This window comes from Styela clava, chromosome 12, assembly GCF_964204865.1.
Source record: "Styela clava chromosome 12, kaStyClav1.hap1.2, whole genome shotgun sequence".
Classification (NCBI taxonomy): Eukaryota; Metazoa; Chordata; class Ascidiacea; order Stolidobranchia; family Styelidae; genus Styela; species Styela clava.
The window spans coordinates 1,855,309-1,877,042 of record NC_135261.1 but is presented as its reverse complement, the minus strand read 5'-3'; the positions used below and the strand labels follow the sequence as shown (position 1 = coordinate 1,877,042).

At 38.7% G+C, this 21,734-nt stretch overlaps 1 protein-coding gene across 1 annotated transcript; it reads right to left on the bottom strand.

Annotated features, from left to right (window-relative positions):
- Window positions 1-16,920: 16,920 nt before the first annotated feature.
- LOC120330010 (uncharacterized) lies at window positions 16,921-21,517 on the bottom strand. Its single transcript, XM_039396824.2, has 3 exons — window positions 21,132-21,517; window positions 20,207-20,316; window positions 16,921-19,629 (listed from the first exon to the last, which is right to left on the bottom strand). Exons 1-3 carry the CDS (start codon window positions 21,453-21,455, stop codon window positions 18,255-18,257), a joined length of 1,809 nt encoding a protein of 602 aa, XP_039252758.2. The 5' UTR covers window positions 21,456-21,517; the 3' UTR covers window positions 16,921-18,254.
- Between the last annotated feature and the right edge of the window lie 217 nt (window positions 21,518-21,734).

Genomic DNA, 21,734 nt, shown 5'->3' with positions numbered 1-21,734 from the left:
TCAATCGTTTTGGGAAAATTAATGGTCGATGAAAATTATCAAGTTGCTATTATACAAGAGTATATTTTAGTGACTAGCAAATTCTTTTAAGTACAAGTCACGGTACTCCCGTAGTATGTGTACCAGGGCTAGGCCATAATTTTATTCCAATTTTCCTCATTTTGGTTCTATTGCTATGTCGGAGACTGTCTGTGTTAGCCAAGTGAATATACACCCTCTTCCCAAACAAAATTAGTTCCCTCCATAGTGGAACACTTCTTCAGCGCTCAAGTCACAGTACAGCATATTTAAGGAAGAAATATTCAGCGATGACTTTTTCATCCTGTGTCATTTTCCAAATGTATAAGCTTTGTATTATATCGTAACGTATGATTATTTTTACTTCAATACCTTTACATAATAACGATAATCTATGGTGCCTTTGGTCAACGCATAATTTCCAGAAAATGTGCGTTTTTCTATGGAAATTGTTCAAACCAAGTCACGCATACTTAGTCAAAAGAAGACTCATCTGTGAGCAAATTTACGGACGACGACTTTAAAAAATTATAGCGTTGGATCGCCCGCATTGTGTTTTTGATTGGCATTTCTTTCAGCCCAGAGTTCCCATGAGGCACTAAAATTCTGAAAGGCCGGCGTAATGTAATCGAGGCATTTGATTTTATTGAACGTGTTATTGAATTTGTTTTGTCTATGGGCAGAAATATTTGGAATTACCGGTAACTACTTATTATAATCGATTTATTTGTAAATATTGTATAATGCGTTAGTATAGGATTTTTAAGGTGACCGTACATTTGAACCCATGCGTATATCCACGGGTTCAATCTATATGCGGGTGCTAAAACCCATGGGTTAGGGTTAGTATGGGTTTAACTATCCGTGAAACAAAAAAAATTCCAAAGGTGCAATAGCATACAGGTGCAATTGCCATGGGTTCAAATGTACTTGGGTTCAAATGTAATAGAACCGATTTTTAATTCAAATTGAATAAGGGCACAAAAAAACACTGATGGTATAAACGTTATATGAAACATATAACAGCAACGACATTTCAGTTTATCTTTCCACCGCCGTTGCCGCGTAACCAAATAAGTAGGTAATCTCACTCAATCATTCTCCAACATACGTTGCACGAGGTAATCCCTGCACTTTATTTATAGTTTAATCCTATTTATTTATTCTCTTTATCTTGCCCCATTAGCTCAGAACACGGCCTTATACAAGCAACGACTGGTACTCCCGCAGTATGTGAACCAATATGGCGGACACTGGAACGTAGTATGTGTACCAGGTTAGGGTTAGGCCATAATTTAATCCCATCTTTCTTATTTAATTCAATTACTCCCGTAGTATTTGTACCTGAAATTATGGTCTAACTCTAACCTGGTACACATACTACGTTCGGTGTCCGCCATCTTGGTCCACATACTTCTGAAGTACCCAGCGACTGATATATACTCTTATTTAACCCTGGGTAAAGTGGTGGGAATGGGATTTGAATCAGCCATGTGATCTGGGGTGCTAACAAGTTTAAGTCTAAAGCCGGAACCGCGGTGCTCCCGAAATATATGTATCAAGATGGCGCATAACCTGAACACAGTATGTGTATCAGGTTAGGGTTCAGGTTGTGCGTCATCTTGGTAGACACATTCAATAGCGCCGGCCATCGCCTGCTTTTTTGTTTATGAATGCGTCGAGTGATAAGTCAAAATTTTATTTGCCATTTCTCACTCGAGCCTATGTACATTTCCTCGAAATACAGACCATCCGCATAGAATTCTCCAACTCCAGCGGTAATTAAATATTATTATTATGGTCCGACTTAGCTTATGGACGCGCGTTTGTTGTTTCCGGGCATTCATAGTTAGCGTTATCCTCGGCGTGGACCTTTCCGCAAAAATAAACGACAAGGGCGGGAAAATCTATTGCAAACCCGTTGTTTGCTAGGAGGCATATGCGCGACAAGAGAGAGATGTTCACATATATGGATACGAAGGCCAAAACATGATAGTACGGGCCCGAGAATGCAATCTCTCACAGTACATTACCGGTACCGAAATCATCACGAACAACGCGAAACTGCCACAAGGTGAGGAATTTTTGATGACGTCACGGCACACAAAAAACGAATCCCATAGAGCAGGGGTGTGCAAACTGTGGCCCGCGGGCCAAATGCGGCCCGCATAGAAAAATTGTGCGGCCCGCGGAAAATTAACATTTTTTAATGGTGTGCCCGCGAAACGAGTATTTATCCCTCTACGTCGCAAAGCCTATACCAGTCATATTAGCAAAACAAGCTAGCAAAATTTTGATGCAAAATACACGATATATATTACAAAAACGTGTTTCTCACTGAATTGGTTTGAACTCGGTGTGACAATAAATTTAAATAAGATTTTCTTCAAGAGTTTATTTGTTTTACCTCACCATTTCTGCAAGAATCCCTAGTAATGCCGTAAGATCAATAGCAAATATAAAAAAAAATTCGTGCTTGCAACTACTAGAAAGTCTGAATTAAATAACGGTGCGGCCCGCGGCTTCACCCAGTTACTTGTATTTGGCCCGCCAATGAAAAAGGTTGCACACCCCTGCCATAGAGCCCACAAAAGTTTAAACAAAAATACAATCCTTAACCACTGAAAAGTTTAAAGTAATTGCCTCAGTATTTAAAGTAGAGAGTGATAGTTCCCTTCCGACGAGTTACGACGAGTAATCAAATAATATTAACCCAACGAACCCTGAAGCGGGCTAGGTTTTTGGACCAAGAGCCAAATATTTCGCCCAAATGGTCTGGCAATCTCTACAAATTCTTTGCGCTAATTTTTAGCTAAGACTTCAAACGTTGATTTTAGTTTGGTTGTGGCAGCATTCAACGGGCCAAATTGACTAACCCAACGGGCCGGATTTAACCAGTTTCCGAAGTCATACAGTTTTCCTTGTGTCTAAATTTCGTTTTGTGGTCCTCGACTAAAAGACACAGAAAAAGGACTTGCACGATTACGCAATGGTCTCGATATTGCGCAAGGATATTGCTTGGATCTTTTGAATATAAACAAGAGAGCTACGCCCAAATATATGGACACGTCTGTTCGCAGTTCAGTACGGTGTACCGTACCGTCAGATCACAGTCTACAAATATATTCACACCAAGCGAAGCAGTACAGTAGGACACAAAATGGCGTCCGATGTCCGCAGAACGTTTAATGACGTCATAGCAAACAAAAACAAATCTCACAGAGCTAACAGGTATATTTAAAATGAATAAAAGTAATAGCCTTCTGGGGAAAAATTTTATCTTCAACCACTGAAAATTTCAAAGCAATTGGTCCAGTATTCGAAGATAAAAGCGGGTTTTTAATATTTCCACTAGATGTGTTATCCTGTGTCAAATAACAACAAGAACAACATAATATTAAAACGATCGTTATGTCCACTACGTGTCCAACAAACCGTCGCCACCACTCAAATTGTAACCTTAACGTGACGCAGGCATTTTCTCAAGTCTCACATTTTTACATTAGTGGCGTCGGCATTATACAAAAAATCCTATTCATATTCCTCTTCTCCCTCTGATCTAACTCACCTTTACTGTATATTTCTATTTGTTAGATAATTCAAAATTTAAGTTTGAACTATCTAACTATTCGCATACCCGATTTGGACTGGTAACGAACATGGTTCTCCGTATCGATAGAATAGGATTGTCATATATATCCCAGGAAGAAGGAAATCCGGCAATACGGCTAAATTCCAATCGCGACCTCGTTTTTTTTTGTACAAAACAGCCACAAGTGAAACACCCCCGCCAATGCTTATAATAAGAAAATTGGTAATTATCCTGTCAGGGTTAGAAAATTTTCAAATTTGCGATGGAAATTCAAATTTTTAAATCATTTCTAAATTCAACTCTCGAATCTCACATTTTTGATCTTGTCATGTTGCGTATGGGAATAGTTAACAGGTAACTTTTTTCGGCTACATGGACTTGATGATTATTACTCCTTATAAGCTTTCCTCTCCCCTTGATGAATACAAAATACGCTATCTTGTTCCTGCCTAAGCTAAATCCCATTTTTATTACCTTTACGTTTCTAGCATTTCACGCTGCTCACAAAGGCTTCTAAAACGACTCACTCGATCAGCTGACGAGCTGAAACATTCTGACGCAATAAACGCACTCGCTTATCCGGTAAAGTCATCGTATTTGCTCGCGAGAAAGAGCGAAAGCGCGAACCGGACTTGAAAATCGATCAATCGTCAATATAAACAATCGACACTTACATGTAATTGACCTTAATAAACACCTGTCTTGTATATAATCCCTGTCTGCTCTCTAAGCGGAGAATTTGCAAGACTCTTTGTCGCTTGTAATATGCTTCTCCAGCACTTGCGATTCACATTTCGCTTTTAAGAAACGTGAAAATTGTACTTCAATTTTGAAATAAACTTGAACGATATTAAAAATAAGGTGTTGAAATAAGCCACGATAATGGGGGTTTTATAATAGAAGACGCGGCTTTTTTTACTTACAATTTCAAATCCATTTTATTCTTACAAACCTAACTTATTTAATAACTTCAAAATTTTCGTTAATTTTCCGGATCTTTTTTTACAGTGAAATCGGAAACCGTGAATCACGTAACTGACTCAATTCGACGTGCAGCAGCAGATAAACAAAGAAACGCTGCAACGCAGCGAAATACGAATAAATGGAAACCTTTATGAGCGAGATATCAAGTGTTTTAACAGCTGAATTATTTTGAATGCGTAATCCGTACAAGGGAGAATGAGGATATAAAATATATGTCAATTTGCTCGTTGTTTTGATTCCATGTTTGCTTGCCCAACCAATAAATAATTTAATATTGGGATGGGATGGGTTAAAGGGAAAATGGAGAGCTGTTAATACACCACATGGTCCTATCACCCGTTGCAAAAATAGTATGAAACTTTTTTCGTTTAAAACTCCCCCCCCCCCCCGCGCTTTTTTTCAAACAAGCAGCCACTAAATATGAATCATTTCATAAATTCCTAACAAGGCATTGTGCAAGCTTTGGTACTCCCGAAGAGATGACCGTACATTTTAACCCACGTAAATTTGAACCCATGTGTATATCCGCGGGTGCTAAAACCCATGGGTTGGGGTTAGTATGAGTTCAAATATCCGCAAAAAATTTTTTTTCCGTAGGTGCAATAGTATGCAGGTGCAATTGTCGTGGGTTCAAATGTAATGGAACCTCCCGAAGTATGTGGACCAAGATGGCGGACACCGTAACGTAGTATGTGTACCAGGTTAGGGTGAGGCCATAATTTCAGGCACAAATACTACAGGAGTCACTTGGCTATTCCCCGAACTCGCAATGGAACTAAAGTAAGGAAAATTGGAATAAAATTATGGCCTAACCCTAACCTGGTACACATACTACGTTCCTGTGTCCGCCACACTCCGGGAGTACCCAAGCTTTCACTCAGCATTTATTATTCAATACATTTCTTTTCATCCTTTTTAGAACAAAACTCTGCGCATTCGAAATCTCTCCGAATCGGTATTGCCAAACCAAATTATTACACATTGACGAATTCCTAAATTTCTCAAATTGGCGAAGAGAGAAATTTTGTGAACCACTGATAAAGACGCTATAGCGGACCTGGGCAAAGTACGGCCCGCGGGCCAAACCGGCCCGTTAAGTAATTCAACCTGGCCCGCCTGATGCTGCTACAACCAAACTAAAATCGAATTCTGATGTTTTAGGTGAAAATAGCTCAAGGAATTTGTTGAGATTGCGGTTGATTTAGTTTTGGCACAAGTCATGTAAATATTGTTCATAGAATGTAACTTTTCACGTCATACTTAGATGGCCCGCCAGACTAGGTGGGCAAAGTTTTTGGCCCCAGGTCTGAAAACCTCGGCCACACCTGCTATAGAATATAGATAGACATTGAGTCATCGTCTCGGGAGTTGCGATGCATTCCGAACGACGCGACATATCGGCGAAATGCTTCATTATTTATTATGACAAATCAATTATTGAATGACGTGTCTCTTCTAAATGACGCAGTTTTGTTTTGATTACGAACTGTTTAAATAATTAAAAGCGTGGATGCAACGTGTATTCAATCACTGAGTGCATTGATTCGTAATTTTTTCTCTTTTAATGTGAAAGTGTTTCAAGGGTACTCTCGTAGTTTGTTAGGGTTAGGCCATCATTATTATTACCATTTTTCTTATTTTAGTTCTATTACGAGTTCGGGGACTGTCTGTGTTAGCCAAGTGAATATACCCCCTGCCTATAGGTTTCAGTCCCTTTACACAACTTGATGTAAAGTAGGCAAACAAAATTATTTACCTTCATATTGGTACACACACTTCTCGAGCGCCGTTTCAAGTATGTTGCATCACACAGGACATACATTTTGTTTTGTTGTGTTTTGTTAGACCAAATAATGTTGAACCACAACTCAATTATTCATGCTATACTTGTAGTGCACCAACGCAAAAGAGAAGTGGTCAAGTGTAATTGCTACTCTGATCAACTTTTTCGGAAAATCTCTAAATGGTTTAAGCTACGAAAATTTGCTTTGTATGATGGAGGAAAGTTTTTTTTTACATTTCAAAGTGAGGGGGTTCCGTCACAATTTTTGCAATAATGACTTGGGCTTTGCACAAAAGGGCGGGTAATAACCTTACTCTCAATATAAACGGAATTACAGAAGACAGGCTAATAAATTACTGGTGGGGCGATAATAGGATATGGCTGTCAGAACACACCCTATAGATGCGATCACCTACGCTAGTTTAAAGACGGGCATGGCAATAGCTGCCTAGTTAATCGTCACAGGTGGATGGACCCAGCTGACGGAAAGGCCGTAACTGAGCAACAGTCAATCTTTCGCTCAGAGATCAATCTATCTCCAATTAGCGCGCGTGACCCGGCTTCGGGCAAATTTCTTTGTAAACATATACATGACATGTGACATCTGACTAGCAAAAAGATAATACGACATAACCTGAATCCGCATTTTTTCAAAGCTGATATTTTTCTATTTCGACACAATATACGATCATATGACGATTATGACACATTGCTGGCTGCACAATACTTAACACACTGTTAGAAAAAATCGTAATTTTCAATATACTGTATAGCTTTATCAAATTAAGTATACCAGTTCTAAGAAGGTGGTTTTGATAGGAGAGAACGTAAGCATCCGAATCCTGAACCACTCTTAGTTAATCGTAGGAACTTACGAATTACTTTTCGTTTTTGCTGTTTTATCCTTCAAAATTCAGAATTATTTTTTTCAGAGTCTTATTGGAAATAAATGTTTATGATTTTTTGTTCAAATGCTCATCGCTTATTTCTATTACAAACAAAAGCGACAACACCTCACATCGTCTCGTAAACAATTTATAATCGCTCAAACGGTACAAATAGTATTTTTTACAGTGCATACAACTGCAAAAACATATATTACTGGAATATCTGTGTAATTCATGAGCCAATAATATTCTTCAAACGGTTTGGGGGCAAAAGGGGCTACACTTTGTAATTGTCAAGTCAGGAAATATCAGCTAGCAGGCTGTCGCATTAGCTAACGTGAGTATCAGAAAAAATATTCAAGGAAGATGTCTGTCTGGAAAGGGGGGATTCCGACCCTCATATTTTCGGACACCCATTCAATCGACTTAAGTGCGGGCTCCGACTGGGATCTTTTGTAGTAAACCCCGCCGCCTCTAAAACGTGGAGATTGAACGATTACTTACAACGTGGCGTGAGTGTTTTCTCAAATTTAACATTTGTTTTTGTGGCGCGGATTTCAACAGAAGATACCCAACTTAATTTATCACATTCAATATATTATTGGATTTTCTCGGTTTCGGGATTTAACTTCGAATAAATTGGTGACTTTGTAGAAAACCCAGTCAAAATCACCACCCCGACGCTAAAATGCGACGATAAAACGAGGCGGGATGTTTTCTCAAATTTAACATTTGTTTTACATTGGTGGCGAGGACTTTCTACAGCAGATCTATGGACTGTTGACTGAGGTGACCGTACATTTGAACCCATGTACATTTGAACCCATGCGTATATCCACGGGTTCAATCTATATGCGGGTGCTAAAACCCATGGGTTAGGGTTAGTATGGGTTTAACTATCCGTGAAACAAAAAAAATTCCATAGGTGCAATAGCATACAGGTGCAATTGTCATGGGTTCAAAAATGTACGTGGGTTCAAATGTAATGGAACCGTTGACTGAGATTTTTACGATACGATGTGAGCTTAACAAAGGCAGCTTCAATTCCACGAATTGGTTCGTTAAGAGTGCAGAGCGCTTCGCGGTTGGCCTCATTTTTCTAAAACCGCTACAGACTTCAATAAACAAGTAGACTTGTTTTGACGAGTGTTTTCTGTAAGTAAGCAATGAGGCGGCAATGGTACAGACGTTTGCAGAGATCGTGTTTACGTGCTTTTAAGCTAAAATAGTAGTCAATAACGCGAGAAAACAAAATAAGCCGAGCGCGATATTATTATGGTTATTTTGACTCATTATCTATTAATAAGCAAGTTATGAACGAATAAAAACAAAAATAACCTGCGTGTTTCAGAGGGCAACAAAACCCAAAATTAGATTTATATTCCGACTAAGCCTGTTAATACTGGATTAACAACAAATCTTCCTCTGGCAAGGGTTCACCAACTAGGGTGCATACGGTGGCGTTGTCAGAATTTTTCTAAAAGGGGAAATCTAAAATTTCTGATTGCTTAGTTAGACCGTATAAGCTAGCGGGCATGTATGATACAGAAAGAATGCCCTTTTCATTACATTTCAATTCGCAGGGATTCCAGCCGTCAACCTATGCTCCTAGCTTTTTCTCACAGGGGTACATTTTCAAGTGGTACATTAGTTTGAAAATCAGAATTTATCTTTCCATAACTTTTAATCTGTCATAAAAAGTTTACGATGTTAATTATTTGCAGACCTGAGTTTAGCAACTATTTAGAAAGTGGAGGGAATTCCACCTCAGCAGATACTTTTACAACTATAGTAGCTACCAAGTCTACATTCGCCAAGATCAGGTATATTTTCAGAGCAAAGCCTTGTGATTATTATAGTATGTATATAGTGTATACAAAGTCCTAAATTTTGTTTAAATTGCAAATGGAAGTTATCAATATCATAAATTGTTTTGACCCGCACAGATGTATTAAATGAAGTAAAAATACTTGAACAATTACTGATTAGAAAACAACAAACCTGGTTAAGATATATTGAGAACTGACTTCATAACAAAATTGAAATTGTAAAGGAACTTCATGGACCCCCTGTATAACCGTCATACATGATGATTGCAGCTGTAGCAGTTGGTTGCATGAAAAAATTGTTCACGATATAGTTAGTGCAATCTGGTATATCTCAATACTTGCTTGTCTCTATAGCCTCGTTTAATCAACACAACGTTTTTCGGCTTTCAGTTTATAACGTCTCGTATAGGGCTGGGCATTTTCGAATACCTTGTGATTTCAGAATCGGAACGAATAATTTTTTCGAATCGAATCGAATCTCGAATACTTGAAAATATATAATTGTAAGCGACTTTATTATAGTAATTGGTCCTCTCAACAAATGAATTACTGAAGACATAGAACAAATCACTCAGATAGATTACTGCGCGTTCACACAGAATAACAAACACCTTTTATAACTCACTACAGAAAATAGTCACAAGTTAGAATTTCGTTGAAAAACTATGACTTCAATGAAAAATAAATTGGGGAATTCACCTCGACCATTTGCGGAAAGATAAAAACAAGATGGCGGCGATTCGAAATTTAGCTCTGAACCGATTCGAATAATTTACTATTCGATTCGAAATGCCCAGCCCTAGTCTCGTACTAAGCGCTGAAAACACTTTTGCGCGTATTGTAAGGTTTGCATTCCATGGGTGATAATTTATGCTATTATTTATAAGATCGCTAGACTTTTGGGGTTCGTTGGTGTCGTTCGCGTATCCCAGATCGGTTTCGGGTTTCTCCTTCACCATTGGAGTTGGGAATGATCCAAACATTTGAATTTCCAACGCAATCTTCATTTCTATTTTTTTTTTTGAGCGCTGGATCATTTGTACAAAAGATTCAATCTCACCACTTGATTTTCTATAGCAGGGCTACTCAACTATTTTCACCAAAGGTCCGTTGACGAAACTTCAAAATTACTGGGGTCCGAACATTACAGAAAATTTATTTCATCAAATGAACGAAACTTCAAATTCAATATTAAATTAAATACAAGAGCAATAGCTCGCAGATATGGACACAAATATCGACCAGTACGACAAACTGTATAGCTGTGTATTTAAGTTGTATCAAAATCATTTAAAACTATAAAACGATGCTTATGCTGCTAAAATAGACAAGCAGACGCGGTCCAAATTTTATGGTCGAAAGGTCCGGATTTGGACCGCGGTCCGCCAGTTGAGTAGCCCTGGTCTATAGCAGGGGTCGGCAAACTATGACCCGCGGAGCAATATAATCTGGCCCGCGACGCTTCACTGAATTATAATTGAATATAATTAGACAAATGGAAACAGAACGTAAAAATGTTGATGATGAGTGCAAATGGTTTAATGACGCAGAAACTATTCAAATAATCAGTCTTCGCGCACTGCTTGAAATTCAACTAAAACATGTGTGAAAAAATGTGATTAATTGGCCATTCCCTCGGTTTTTAACTTTCTACAAATATGTGCGGGCCGCCAATGACTTGCAACCTTTAATTTTGGCCCGCGAACGACAAAAGTTCGCCGACCTTGGTCTATAGCCTTGTTCGCAGCGAGTACGTGGACAACAACCCCGTGTAAATATTATTGTTAGAGGTCGTTATAAATAATGACGTAAACAGCAACGATTCTTCATAAGAGGAAATGTTCACAATATAAACAAATTGCATGATGCAATACCGCATCACTCACCAGTAACGCGTAACCATCAAAACAACATTTTTTGGCGATCTGATCGTGCTAATCGTTAATAAAACGCTTGTACTTATGATTGCCCTGCACGGACTCGCAAATTGGTACTCCTGGAGTATGCGCACCAAAATGTAACGTAACCTGAACCCTAACCTGGTACACAACCTGAGTTCAGGTTGTGCGCCATTTTGGTGCGCATACTTCAGGAGGTCCCGCAAATTATATACGAGAGGATTGCTGAACTTCTCGTTTATGTACGATGGTTTATGTAACTGCCATTCGGTTACGACTCCCCACACCATCAAGCCCATGCATCTGAGACAAATAATTGGTTAACTAAATCCGTATTAGGCATTGACTGACAACATGATGATGTTTTCCATATGAGACGTCCGTCATTTCGTTTTTTTTTGCGTTCGAAATAAACATCCGGTCTTGGACCTTAAAACGACGTCTGATGCAACACCGCAACATTCAAACCAGTAACGCGGAAACGTTTTTTGACGATCGGATTTTAACGACTCATGCTAAGCGTTAATAAAACGCTTGCACTTATGATTGCCCCACACGGGATCGTGAATAATGTACGGGAGGATTGCTGAACTTCTCGTGATTGTAAGGTGGTCATGTAACCGATGGTCGGTTACGGCTTTCTCCGCCATCAAGACCATGCTTATGAAACAAACAACTGGTCAAGTAATTCTATATATATTAGGTTTTGACTGGCAATACGATGAGGAGTTTTACACGAGGAGGCCGCCATATCGGCTTTTGTCGCGACCGAGTTAATTATGAAAACCCTTTTCCTCCGGACCTTTAGACGACATGAATAAAATGCATGATGTGACAGCGCAACATTCGGTACTTCCGTAGTCTGTCTGCCAGGTTAGGCCATAATTTTATTCCGATTTTTCTTATTTTAGCGCCCGACATTCAAATCTGGAATTCGGATCCATCAAAACAACGTTTTTTGGCGATTAAATGCTCGTGCTAAGCGTTAATAACACGCTTGCACTTATAATTGCACTGCACAGGTGTGGATTCCATTGGTAATAATTATGTGCAAGAAGATTCGTTAGACGTCTCGTTTTCGTAAAGTGGTCACGTAGCCGCAGCGTCGGTCGCGGATTCCTCCGCCATCAAGTACGTAAATGGTAACTAATTCCATATCCGACATGGACTTCCAAGATGAGAAGCCGCCATATCGGCTATTTTTGCGTCCGGGATAAATATTAGAATCTCCTTCCCTCGGATCTTGAAACGACATGAAAAACATGCCTGATGAAATAATGCAACATTCAAACCAGTAACGCGTAACCATCAAAACAACTTTTTTTGGCGATCAGATTATAACGACTCGTGCTGAGCGTTAATAACACGCTTGTACTTATGATTTCCCTGCACTGCACAGGTTTGAATCACATGGGTGATAATTATGTAAAGAGGATTAGTAGACTTCTCGTTTCCATAGGGCAGTTCACGTAACCGCCGGTCGGTTACGGACTCTTCCGCCGTCAAGTTCGTGCATCTGAAAAGACTGGTTGACTTTTCCCATACTCAACATTGGCTGGCAACCAGCTTTCTATTAATTTTCTTCATATTGTATCAACACCCATGGTGACCACGTCATTTAAATCAGCAGCGCGGACCCGTCAAAACCCTTTTTTTATGAATTAGTTTATACGATTTATCGTAACATAAGCTTTCAAAACATGCTTGCCCAAGGATTGAATTCCTTCACTGGCTAACTATTTCATTCCGATATGTACTAGGAACGAGATGAACGAACCGCATGATGCAACACCACATCACTCAAGTTTGGAACGACGCAGGAACATCGGTATTTCGGCGATTTAGTGCTAAGAGTTAAAACACGCTTTCACGTATGATTGCTTCAATTCCGCAGTCCGCATATGATAATTATATACAACAGGATTGCCGGACTTCTCACCTTCGCAGGGTCGTGCATGTATTATATAAACGTTATATATCCTCTGCTACTTATCCCAAAAACCCATTTATAAAAATTAATGCCAAAAAATACAAAAATTATCCCCCGGTGAAAGACGTTAACATGGTTCCTTTGCTGCAATCAAGTTAGATTGACAAGAAAGCTACATTGGCCATGTTCGCGGTTCTGTCGGAGGAAAAGACAGTTTATAAATGCAGCTATGAAGTGGAATATCATATTCTTACCCACTACTTAGCAAGAAATCTTCATCATTGCTAGCTAAGCAACTTATATATGAAAATCTGGTTCTTCTGGTGGAAAAAAAATAAAGAAACCGTCTTCACGTCGACAGTGACATTCGTCTGGCTATAGCCTATCAAAGACGATGTCTAATATAAGAAACTTAGTTAGACAGTCCTAAGCGCAAGTTTCCCATTGATTGTATACTGGAAAGCTTATACTTGCTTGTCTGTGGTTTGCTCTTGCATTCCATAAAAGGTGGTAAAACGTAATAGAATCAAACTCGTTTAGTCTTTTGGAATGGCGAACAGAGGGCCACTAGTGCAAAAGGGCGCTGGAAGAGGGCCACAAGCCATAAAAGGTTGAGAACCACTGCCTTAACACACCCCCAGAGGGTGTTCCCTCTAGCCAAAGATGAGGTTTGAATTGCTTATCAAGTCGATACATAACTTATTTCATCTATACGCGTCCACGCAGCAAGACACGCAAAAAGTTATTTCTCCTCTGCAATATTTCACAATATCTTTATCTTTGCTCTATTTCACACAATAAAAACAAAGTTTTTGCCTCTGGCAGTGTTTGTGCGAATACTATCGAGAAATCGAAAGTTTGTTATTGCAGATAATGAAAAGATCATCAAAACAACTCGGCGGAATTTGGAACATGAACTTTCTGAGTTCAGATTTCCGTTTCACACTTCCCCTACGGACAAGGCTTTAGAACAGGGGTGGGCAACATCTCTCGTCGGCGGGCCGGATGTGGGGAAATAAAGTCCTCGGTGGGCCGGATTATAACATGAATAATATTCAATATCTTAAATCACATATTTATTCGCTAATGCAAGAAAGAAAATTATGAATCGCGTTTAAAGTAAAGCTTAAACTTTACAAAAAATAGAGACCAAAAAACACAATGAATTCATAATAATATACTAAAAGTGTAATAATGTTATAGCATAATGTACTGATGTACAGTCTGCGGGCCGGTCAAAATATCTTTTGAGCTATTTTGCGGCATTTTCAGTGAGTGTCTTTTTCAACCCCACTTTGCTCTATTCTTGAATGATTTGCTGAGAACCCGACGTTACCTGGTCTACTATCAATAATCCAATTAATCTTACATGAGATACCCATTTGTGAAACACTTGTTATACTTTATTACGTCCTCCAACTGGTCTTGTTGGAGCGTTTATGACCTTTGATCCCAACATGTTTATATCCGCAGTGGTACGCTTAGTGCAAATCGACGTAGTGCATCAAGAACTTCTCCAAAAGGTGCAGAAATCATCAAAACAACACGGCGGAATTTGGAATCTGAACTTTTCGAGTTTAGATTTTGAGTTTCGTTTCACACTTCCGAGGACATGGCTATATTGGCCGGACCTTTATTGGACTAACGATCGTTCCACTATTATGTTGTTGTTCTTGTTAGTATTATTCTTCTCTTTCGTCATGATGAAATCGCTTTTCTCTTCGAATACTGGACCAATTGCTTTGAAATTTTCAGTGGTTAAAGATTGATTTTTTTGCCAGAAGGCTATTACTTTTACTTATTTCAGCTTCTGACGTGTCCATATATTTGATCACAGCTCTCTTATTTTACATAGGCTTGTTTCGCGGGCTATTCATACCCTGCTGCTTGAATGTCAGCCCATTGATCTATTCGAAAGTCATTTAATTGCCGGTGCGGACCATCTATTCATCACTTATAACATAGGGCAAAGAACTTCAAATTTGTCGGCATATCAGGAACTCTTTATTCATTTTTCGATACTCCTGAAGTATGCGCACCAAGATGTTGCACAACCTGAACCTTGTACACAACCTGAGTTCAGGTTGTGCGCCATCTTGGTGCGCACACTTCAGGAGGTCCCATTTTTTACCATGTATAAAAAACTAATTTATTTATTCAATCTTCAATGTATCTTTAGCTAGTATTATGCGCAAGTCACACTCCGGCTTTTGTACGGTTTGAGTAGTTTATAAGTGTCTATAAATAAGTATTATATTAATAATTAGGAGAGCTGTGCTCAAATATATGGACACGTCACAAGGTTTCGCTATTTTTTTTTCTGACACATAAAAAACGAATCTCTTGAAGTCCACAGAAATTTTTGAAATAAGTAAAAGTAATATCCTTCTGGTCAAAAAATCAATCTTCAAGCACTGAAAATTTCAAATCAATTGGTCCAGTATTCGAAGAGAAAAGCGATTTCATCATGACGAAAGAGAAGAATAATACTAACAAGAACAACAACATAATAGTGAAACGATCGTTATGTACACTGACGTGTCCGATAAAGAAGATTTATTGCAGATCCCCAATTTGCAATACTACAGCAAATACTAAGCCAAATCTCTTCCCAAGAACGACAAAATTGCCTTCTCGGTAGGAATTCATTAGTCCCGTAGTATGTGTACCAAGTTGGAGTTAGGCCATAAATGTATTCCGATTTTCCTTACTTTAGTTCTATTACGAGTTTGGAGACTGTCTGTGTTAGCCACAAGTGAATATACCCCCTGCCCATAGGTTTTAGTCCTTTTACACAACTTGATGTAAAGTAGGCGAACAAAATTAGTAACCTCCATATTGGTACACACACTTCTGGAGCGCCAGATAATTGTCTCCCGTGGGTAAACGTTGTCCTGAACGATTTCAATTTGGCTCTACTACGTCACCAAGTGGTCATACAACAACGACGTAGCTTCCAAATAATAGCGAATTGACTGTTTCTGTACAGAATTATGTACATCCGTTATGATATGGATAGTAGAAACAAGAGAACAATGCTTAAATATATGAACACGAATACCAAACTCAGATCATTTACAGTGCCGGTAGTCAGATCGCTGAGATGTATGTGTGCGCTCCATAAGTATGTGTACTAATTTTGTTTGCCTGCTTTACATCAAGTTGTGTAAACGGACTGAAACCTATGGTCAGGGATTACATTCACTTTGCTAACTCAGACAGTCCCCGAACTCGTAATAGAACTAAAATAAGGAAAATCGGAATAAAATTATGGCCTAACCCTTATCTGGTACACATACCTTAGGATACCTAACCCTTTTTTGTTTGTTTTATATTTTGCCCTATTTTTCGTGATGTATTTATATTGTGTTGACAAATAATTGTTGATTGATAATAGTCCTCTATAGCGAAAACAACGAGGTTTAACCATTTAAAATTTCAAAGCAATTGGTCTAGTCGTTAGAAAAAAAGATTTTTTTACAACAACAACATAATAACAAAACAATCCATAGGTTTTCGTGTCCAATAATTAGCATCGGCGAAGCTTTGTTCTATGTCCATCTTCCCGATTCAATTGATTCCGCCAAGGAGAATTAGGAGTCCTGACTGAAAGATCCGCTGAGTACTATATGATAGAACAATTTGTGGACCTCCTGAAGTATGCGCACCAAGATGGCGCACAACCTCAACTCAAGTTGTGTACCAGGTTAGGGTTCAGGTTATGCGACATCTTAGTGCGCATACTTCAGGAGTACCCAATTCGTAATATAGAATGGGATTTACATATTTATCCAGGGAAAAGTAAAGGGTAAAAGACGACTTAAGCATGAGGCGAACCACAGTCTCAATCCCGTTTACCCTTCCTTTTTTGGATACGGGATTATTTAGCCAGTTGTATTGTTCTCAGATGCATGGACTAACTAGGCTTGTAAGTTAGAGACAGGAGTCTTAAATGGACTAAAATCTCAAACCAACTTTATTTTTCATTAATAAAACAAGTTTTCAGACATATATTTTATTGCAAATAAAACATTTCAAAGCAAATTCAAACATTTCAGAGCAAATTCAAACGATTATGGCTCAAAAAGGCTGATAATGAAGAAATAGCAAAGAACTCATATTCACTCATTAGGGTAGCAGACTATTAGAAAACACTAGTTAATAACATTAACGAATGAAAAGAGCGGGAAGCACTTTATTCAAATATTAAAATGTGACATCATAATGTATAAAGTGACATCATAATTATAAAGTGGCATCATAATCAATAAAGTAACGTCATAATGTGTTTTATTTTTAAGTGACGTCATAATTTCTTAAGTAACGTCATAATTTACAAAGTGACGTCATAATTTATAGACTGACGTCACTATGCAAAAAATTATAACAGGATAATGCGAATGCTTAAGAGGGGGCCCTTAGTTCAATGAACACTCGCCCCCTGAATTCCTTCGCAATGAATTTATGCGGAATTTAATTCAAAATTAGATTTTTTTTAAGTGATGAATTACAGTGGGGAAAAGGTGGAATATATTTTAGCATGAACTTTATATGCTTTATTCTTTCATAGCTAGGGATTTTGAATAGAGCAGAACCGTGGTGCGCGATTTCGATCACCGACCTAAAATTATGTCAATTTTTTCTTCGATTACACAAGAAGCATTGTGAACATAAAATTAATAATATATTGCGAAATACTTCAAAGTAAATTATTCGGTCACAATAATTTTATTATAAATAAAGAAAAATAAACAATAGAATATGACGAAATAATACGTTTAAGACAAACACAATGCACAATACGAAATGAAAAATAGGAGAGAATAACAAAACAAAAAACGAGAGAAGATTGTGATTTATGTTGGAATCCGCACAACTGTTTGGAATTCCAGTTCTTGTATTAATGGGGGTGGGGTCGTTAAAATCCCCCGTTTTATATATCCAATTTCCACAAAACCAGTGTGATTTGGGGAAATCTCCCTCCTCATATTTTCGTTACGACGTCAAATTGTTTTCAAATTTATTGTCCACCCCACCCCCTCATTTACATTCAATTTTGAGAACATTTTAGAACAAATGACGAAATAAGAAACACAATATGGCACTGGACAAGCGCCAAGGACATTATGATATAAGACACCTTGTATGGTGCTGATTTGACCATTCGGTGACGTAATAATCGTGACGTCATAACGGTCAATCAACGATGATTTTTAGGTGATTATCTGCAAGCCATGTTGAAAAATATGATAATTTTGATACATTAAAACAGCTCTTTCAATTTCAAACGTTCCAAACAAAATGTAAAATAAAGTGATAGGATGTCGGAGCTCTTAGTATACCATGGCATTTGTACTTAGTGTGGATGGGTGGGTGAAATTTGTTTGAATTTTGTGACTTGAGGAAGACGTACATAGCATTCGTCCGTGGTGCGACGTCATGGGATTTTTCAATGGTGACGTCATTGGGACTGATGATGACGTCAAACCTGAAGCAGGCTTACGTAATAATAGATTTCTAATAAGACTGCCGGATGTTGAAGGCACAGGATCACGCTTTATTACAGAAATGTTCACACGCTTGCCTTCGTTGTTAGTAAACTGCTGATCAGGCTCTGGGAGGCAGGGGTTGGATCGTGTGCGCAACATTGGGGGACAATATGGCGCGCAAATTTGGGGTTTACCGCCAGGAATTGGAGCTGATGCGCACAACCGTTTCACAGTTAGTCCGTTACCGATTCCAGTTGGATCTGAGAGTTTGCGTTTATGTCCGATGGCGGGTGGTTTTGGGCTAGACTCAATGGTAGCCTGCTTCAAGACTTTTCCATTGTCACAGGGGACATAGACCGTTGGAGTGGGGGATCCTGGGATCTGCACCAACCATAGTCCACGTATGCATTTAAATTTGACCATACGCCAAACCCCGTCAGGGCACTTGAATGGCATGGTTGTGCTTGAATCATCAATATCACAGCAATCTGTTGAAAGCAGCGCTTTTTCTAGCTCTTTTTGACGCTCTTTACCAAGACTTGAGCTTTTTAACACAGAGGGTGGTAAAGGTACATGGCCATTGAGTGGTTCTGGTTTTATTGTTGGACATTTGGGTTGAATGGTGTTTTCCATGTTTCGAACCACAGGACCAGTTTGTAATAATGTCCTTATTTCGTTTGAGCCAGTTGGCGGTTGATCTGTGGCTCCGTTTCTGAATGCAGCATTTGTTCTTGGCATTGTAATAGTTTGTGCATGCTTTTGTTGGGGTGACGGCTGGAATTGGGGGGCTGTAGGGGTTTGACTTGAAGTCTGGGGGGCTTGAAACACATGGTTTTGTGTCGTAGAGTTTTGTAAGACGTGTGTATTCTGAGTCTGTTGTGTGGAGAGATAGTTTTTCATCGCATTTTCAATGCTGGTGTTGATCATGTTCGGGGCTTGTATTGTGGGCTGGTATAAACCGGTTGCAACCGGTATAGGGATGCTGATATACTGGTTTAAACTCGGTATGTACGCATTGTACATTGGAGCATAAACAAATTGATCTTTATTCATGTATTGTGGAACCATTTGAGGCGGGATGGCTACGACAGGACGATCAAGTCTTTGTGCTTCAATTGGGACAGGTTTCACGACCGCGACATGTCGCTGCGGAACATTTTCAAACGTCTGTGGAACGGCGTCTAAAATGGCGGCAGCATCAGAGAGCAGCGAGAGAGATCTGTAAATAAATGACGTCAGTTACTTTAAAAATCGGCGTTACGGGGGTAGGGAGGGTTATTATCGGACATTGTATTTATACTAGGAAATACATCACGATGATTATTACAGGTCAAAGATTAAATTACTTGGAATTTGACTGGTTATCGGACCGGAAACACCCACGCTTACAGGAAATGTTACGATTCTACGGAAAACCTCCCAAAATATTTGCGTAGCGATAAGCGCGACAAAATAAGAAGAAAAATAAAAAGCACTTTTGTGCTTTCGTCAAGATTCACAGAGAAACACGGGCTTGGCAATAAAATGTTTAATTTAGGTTCATGGATAAATTGCTTTTTAAAATCAGAATTGCAGTTTTATTCCCTTTACGCCAAGAAGTCCGCAAATTATACAGATCTATGCAATACCACATTCAACTAAAATGGGAAAATAGGAGTTGCATCTAACACTGATATGCTTATGTATACATGTACAGGGTGGAAGCATGTCGCGAATATTCGGAACAACTGAAGTCAACACTGTCACGTAAATTTATTGATCATTGAATCATAATTGACAATGATAATAAAACCTACCTTGCCGCGTTATTGTTCGTCTTGTAGCCGTTGTGGTTTTCAAATTGATTCGCCGTTTCTGTGATTTTTTCCGGGTGAGATGACGATTCTGTACTTGACAAGGAACAATTCTGAAAACGAATTATAAATAAATTATTCAACTTTACTAGGCATAGGCAATGATCTGTTAAATTCTCAAAGACCAAGACCCCGTATTTTTTTCATCTATTCGTAATTCAGAACCTCCGTGGGTATCAAACTATCATATTATTCATATCGAGTCGTGTTAAATGTGAAAAAATATATCCGACTTACGCACGGACTATCGTTGGGTCAGATTCGTAGAAACATTTCGAGTATCTACCCTCGTCTAATAAATCGAATAGGGATCTTTTTGCAAAAATGTAACATTTGAGAAAAACACTTCCGCCACGTTTTAAAATAAAAAAAATTAGGGGGCTCCCGAAGTATGCGAATTAAGACGGCGGACATCGGAATGTAATATGTGTACTAGGTTAGGGTTAGGCCATAATTTTAGGTATAAATACTACGGGAGGCTCTTGGCTAGTCTTCGAACTGATAATAGGACTAAAATGAGGAAAATTGGAAAAAAATTATCGCCTAACCCTAACCTGTTACCCATGTTACGTTCCGATGTCCGCCATCTTGGTTCGCATACTTCGGGAGCACCAAAATTAGTGATTATTCAGTTAGGGTTTGAAAATTTAAATTTCCAGTGCAATTGCATTCCCAGCCCTCACCATAACTGGATAATTAATATATTTTCTTTTTTTCATTTTGATCGGTAGAGGGGGCTTTCTACAAAACATCCATCGGATTCGATTTTCTATATTTATGAAAGCTCATAGAACATACTGGCTACTAGTCTGATGCCTTATTCGGAGCAAGAATATAAAAACATCATAAAACAAAAAAGATATCTTACCCGCATTTCTAGTGCAGTCTCGTGTATTGGCTGTTGATACGTTGGAACTGTATTCATATCTCCGTTGGGAAATTGTTGCATGACGTCAGACTTTGATGACGACACTGATGACGTAAATAAATGCTTTTTCCTTCTCATCAGAAGCGGGTGTATCTCCCATGAATGTTGCGTCATATCGGATGGTGAAGTACATCGGAAAGCGCAGTGCAGACACTGAATATTAGATCCCGACGAATTTCTTCGTATAATGACGTCATCGTTTAGTGACGTCACCAAGAAATCATCTTCACTCTCTGAGTTTCGAGAGTTATCGTTCGAAACCATTTTACAGTTTTCTCCTCAAGACGAGTCTAGGTTTACTAAGTGAGTATTAGTTCTATAATAAGCTGAAAATTTTAAAATATTTCATGAAGTTTCGTTTATATCACAATTCTGGAATAAAAAACTGTCTACACTGTCCACATGGTCTCGATCGAACACAAATATAAAAGTTCGGACTTGCCACCCCGGGACGTGGAGTTTTTTTTTACACTCGACTCTTCAAAACCGCGAGGTATCCATCGACCTCATAGAGTTACAACAATTTAACTCCGATCCAACAAT

What these genes read in the sequence shown, in the direction of transcription:
- LOC120330010 (XM_039396824.2), bottom strand. Translation starts at nt 21,455, where the DNA reads ATGGTTTCGAACGATAACTCTCGAAACTCAGAGAGTGAAGATGATTTC. An exon ending in AGACTGCACTAGAAATGCGG is followed by an intron (nt 20,317 to 21,131) that starts GTAAGATATCTT and finishes ATTCGTTTTCAG; the next exon opens with AATTGTTCCTTGTCAAGTAC. An exon ending in ACGAACAATAACGCGGCAAG is followed by an intron (nt 19,630 to 20,206) that starts GTAGGTTTTATT and finishes ATTTATTTACAG; the next exon opens with ATCTCTCTCGCTGCTCTCTG.